This window comes from Sinocyclocheilus grahami, unplaced genomic scaffold, assembly GCF_001515645.1.
Source record: "Sinocyclocheilus grahami isolate Dianchi unplaced genomic scaffold, SAMN03320097.WGS_v1.1 scaffold1061.1, whole genome shotgun sequence".
Taxonomy (NCBI): Eukaryota; Metazoa; Chordata; class Actinopteri; order Cypriniformes; family Cyprinidae; genus Sinocyclocheilus; species Sinocyclocheilus grahami.
Window position 1 is genome coordinate 230649 of NW_015506240.1, and position 4694 is coordinate 235342.

A 4694-nucleotide genomic window follows, 5' to 3' on the forward strand; every position below is an offset into this window, starting at 1 on the left:
GGTCTGTTTTTGTTTTAGAAACATTTTATGCATCAATATGAGACTTTTATTGTTTGGCAAAGAATTTGAGCATTAAATATGCTCCAAACATTTATTAAAAAGCTTCCTTTTGTATTCTTTTTTTAAACTTTTCTTAACAAATTGATAATAGTTTGAGTGATTTTGAGAACATCTTAGGTGTCTCTTTTGCTTGATCATGTTGTCCAGCATGATTTGAGATGTTCAAAAGAGCTTCAGGATCAGCTTTATGATCAATTATTTGTTATTCACAATCCTAAAAATAAAGGGTGATTTTTTTTTTTCACCTTTTAGAGAATTTTTAAAAAATCTAAAGAACTTTTTGGTGTCCTTGTTACTCATGTTACATATACTTACTATTATAATAACAATAAATGAAGCATAATTACATGCAAGTAACCCTAAACCAAACCCTAATCCTAACCTAAATTAATATTACTCAGAACTTAAATGTATAATTGCACTGTAACAAGGACACCTTAAAATAAAGTGTAACCTAACTTTTTTCCACCATAAAGAACTTTTTGTGAAATGTAAAGATTCTATGAATGTTAAAGGTTCTTTATGGAGTGGGTTTTACAGTACCATATTTCCTTGTTTTAATTTATTATGATCTCTTTTGGACCTCACTGTATATAAACTGCCTCCTATGCATGTGATGAGTCACTGAAATTGATATTTCAGTATGCTAAATATGATTTTGCCAAGTAGAACATGTTCCTGGGTCAACATCCTTGTTGTTACTGGAATAACATTCCTGTCAGATTTTAAGGTCCAGTTCGACCGATGTTCACATCAAGCTATCGTTTCCCTTGGTTTTAGTTAATGGTTGCGGTTGGGACTACAGTTACAACTATGCTGTTTGACTAAGATGTTGTAAACAAATGATGGTCATGAGGGGTTTGGAGCAGTGTTGCTATTGTTATATAAACCTGAAACATTGAAATCATTTTTATGAACAAACTTTATGTTGGTTAGAGAAAGCCATAGATAGATTTTTTCAGAATTTTAATTGCCATTTTTAAGAAAACTGTAAGACTGATCAGTTACAAAAGATAATAATACTAAAATAACTCCGGAGCTGCTGTAAGAATATTCTTTCCTCACTGGTTATTAGACTGAGATTTTTCGTGGGTTTTTCCCCAAGCGCCCACTTCAGTCGAGCTCTTCCAGCTCTCGCGGCGACCTGAACCGTGTTTATGTTAGACACCTGTTTGTGATTGTTGGAACTCATTCCAGAATTTTTTCCAGTTCATTTTCCTTCCAATTTCTTAGTAGGACTTTGGGAAACTGGGCTTCAAGCGTGGAATGCTAGGGTTTGTATGAACACGTTGGAGAAAATTGTGTTTTCACGTGCTGGATGAACCCAGGGCTGTGGCGAATAAACCACATTATCATATGGAGCGCCACAGTAATTGCTGTTGTATATGGCTGTTTGCTAATGTCCAGATATAATCACACAATGAAACTGTCCTGGATCAACCCAATTTAAAATGTCTGAGAAGTGAAAGAAATAGTTCACCCAAAAATGAAAATGTGCTGATAATTTACTCACCTTCGGGCCATCCAAGATGCTGTTTGTTTCTTCAGGAGGATTGGATTTAGAGAAATGTATGCTTGCATCACTTGCTCACCAATGGATCCTCTGCAGTGAATGGGTGCCGTCAGAAAACAGCTGATAAAAACATCACAATAATCCACACCACTCCAGTCCATCAGTTAATGTCTTGTGAAGAGAAAAGCTGCATGTTTATAAGAAAACAAAAATCATTATTAATGTGTTTTAACATTAAACTGTCACTTCTGGCCAACATATAGCAAACAAACCTGGAAAATTATATTGCTCAGAAGTTGCAGAGAGTACATTTTTGACTGAAAATAAAAGTATAAACATATAAATTGAATTCTGATAATGTAAATAATTTGTTCTTGGATATATCTGATGTAAAATATTCAAGTTCATATAGAGAACTTTGTACGGTGGCAGTGAAGTGCAAAACAAATCACAATTCTGAAAACAAAATAACAAATTACAAACGCAAATGCAAGTCTAAAAAACAAAATAACAATTCAGAAAGCACAACAACGATTCAGAAAACATTATAACAAGTCAGAAAACACAACGACAATTCAGACAAACCGGAAGAGGTAGGTATAGTCTGAGGCAGCGCCATTGGTTTGGGATTACTCACCGCTGACTGGACGAGACATCTGTCAATCAACATATACAGAGAAGAACCAGCCGAAGAACAGCAGAGTCGTGGTAGAAAGTTCAGAGATGGTATTAAAGTAGCTCAGTTTAAATGTATTGTATGAATTGCCCTTACTCTGGAATAAAAAATACGGGGTGTCTATTTACATTTAGTTAAAAGTGGCTGTAAGACATCAGATCCAGTGGCGCAGATGGATAAGCACGTGTTGTTGGCGTTTTGACGTGATCGACCCGGGTTCAATCCTGCCTTCTGCCAAACTTTTTTTCCTCCCTTTTCAAATCTCGTATTAGCAATGGATTCTATTTACACTAAGTGCAAATACCTATTTACACTATGTTAAAATAGCAGGATTTCTACTATCAAGTATACTACTTGTTGCAAATAGTGGCAATTATCTGCACTTCAATATTGTAGTACATTATAAAACAGTATGCATAATAACGTATAATGTATAATAACGTATTGAGTGTAAATTATAATTTTAATTTTAATTATTAAATGGATGCCTTCCCTACACCTACCCGATACTTTATTTTAAACTTTTTGATTATTTCCTTAATTTTTATCGAAAATAAACTTTACGATGTGATATGAGGTTTGAAAAGGGAGAAAAAAAAAGTTCGGCAAAAGGCGAGATCGAACCCTGGTCGATCGCTTTAAAAAACGCCAACGACACGCACTTATCCATCTGCGCCACTGGATCTGATGTCTTACAGCCACTTTTAACCAAATGTAAATGGACACCCCGTATTTTTTATTCCAGAGTAAGGGCAATTCATACAATACATTTAAACTGAGCTACTTTAATACCATCTCTGAACTTTCTACCACGACTCTGCTGTTCTTCGGCTGGTTCTTCTCTGTATACGTTGATTGATAGATGTCTCGTCCAGTCAGCGGTGAGTAATCCCAAACCAATGGCGCTGCCTCAAACTATACCTACCTCTTCCGGTTTGTCTGAATTGTCGTTGTGTTTTCTGACTTATTTTGTTTTCGAATTTGTCATTGTGTTTTCTGACTTGTTATAATGTTTTCTGAATCGTTGTTGTGCTTTCTGAATTGTTATTTCGTTTTTTAGACTTGCATTTGCGTTTGTAATTTGTTATTTTGTTTTCAGAATTGTGATTTGTTTTGCACTTCTCGGCCACCGTAACTTTGGCATAATTGCATATTTTGCTTTCTTCGCACATTTTGAGATGTTATTTGTGTTTTTTCCTTTCTTTTTGGAAAACTTTTGTCCTTTTATTCCTTATTTTTTTTAGCATATAAATACTCTAAAAGTCACTTAGTGAATCCAGAAAGCATCAATTCTTTTGAATCACAGGTCACAAGTGTCTAGTTTTCAGATCTGGTTTGGCCCGAGGGAAAGCACTGAGGCCCGGAAGCGATGGGTCAGCGACGCGGCCTGCTGGAGCTGCTGTGTTTGGTTCTGCTGGGCTGGACTCTGGTTCGAGGTCAGGCGGAAACAACAGACCTAAAGCTGGATGAGGAGGATGGAGAGGCGGAGGACCCACCCGGAACAGTGAAAAATGTGGAGCTGCAGATATCTTGTCCGGAGAAATGCAGCTGCAGCGAGGAGGGAGCGGTGGACTGTAATGGAGTCAGTCTCACTGAATTCCCACAGGATTTATCCGAACAGACCCGTCAGCTGTCCCTGCAGGTGCGTGGGTTTGTTTGCAGATTCTGATTGCTTCCCCATGCACACTTTTCCTGAATATTTTGCGTCTTGTTTATTTGGCGATCAAATCTGACAGAGATCATCAACAGAGCCGTAAGCATCTGAAATGCTTGGGATGTTAGAGTTGGGAGGTCTGCTCCTCTTCAACTGATTAATTTATTCATAAATCAAAAATGTCACTCATTTAAAAACAATTTTTTAAATTATTTTTTAAATGTTTTTCGAAGGTCTCTTATGCACAGCATGGCTGTATTTATTTGAACAAAAATACAGTAAAAACTGTAATATTGTGAAATACAATTGCATTTCAAAATAACCTTTTTTCTATTTGAATACATTTTAAAATATAATTTATTCTTGTGGTACAAAGCTGAATTTTCAGCATCATTACTCCAGTCTTCAGTGTCACATGATCCTTCAGAAATATGCTGATTTGCTGCTTAAGAAACATTTCTGATTATTATATTATCAAGGAGCAACATCGATTTGAATGAATAGAATAGAACCTTTTTTACATTATAAATGTCTGTTCAATCTCTTGCTAAATGAATAAATCAATTTTGTTGTTGTTGATATTTGAAAAATCGAAAACTGTTATTTTAAATTGTAATAATATTTGACAATTACTGTTTTTACTGGAATTTTTTTCTTTTCTTTTTTTCAAAAAATTGCACCCGTGGTGAGCAGAAGAGACATCTTTCAAAAACATTAAATAATTGAAATAATTCCAAACTTTTGACTCGTAGTATATATATATATATATATATATATATATATATATATAT

The 4694-nt window shown here is 35.1% G+C and overlaps 1 protein-coding gene across 1 annotated transcript in view; it reads left to right on the forward strand.

Annotated features, from left to right (window-relative positions):
- The first annotated feature begins 3465 nt into the window (after nt 1–3465).
- LOC107566234 (podocan-like) overlaps nt 3466–4694 on the forward strand; it is a 16452-nt gene continuing 15223 nt past the window's right edge. Inside the window, exon 1 of the mRNA XM_016251622.1 lies at nt 3466–3891. Coding sequence (XP_016107108.1) covers nt 3619–3891 — 273 coding nt within the window. The 5' untranslated portion in view covers nt 3466–3618. The remainder of the gene's footprint in view (nt 3892–4694) is intronic.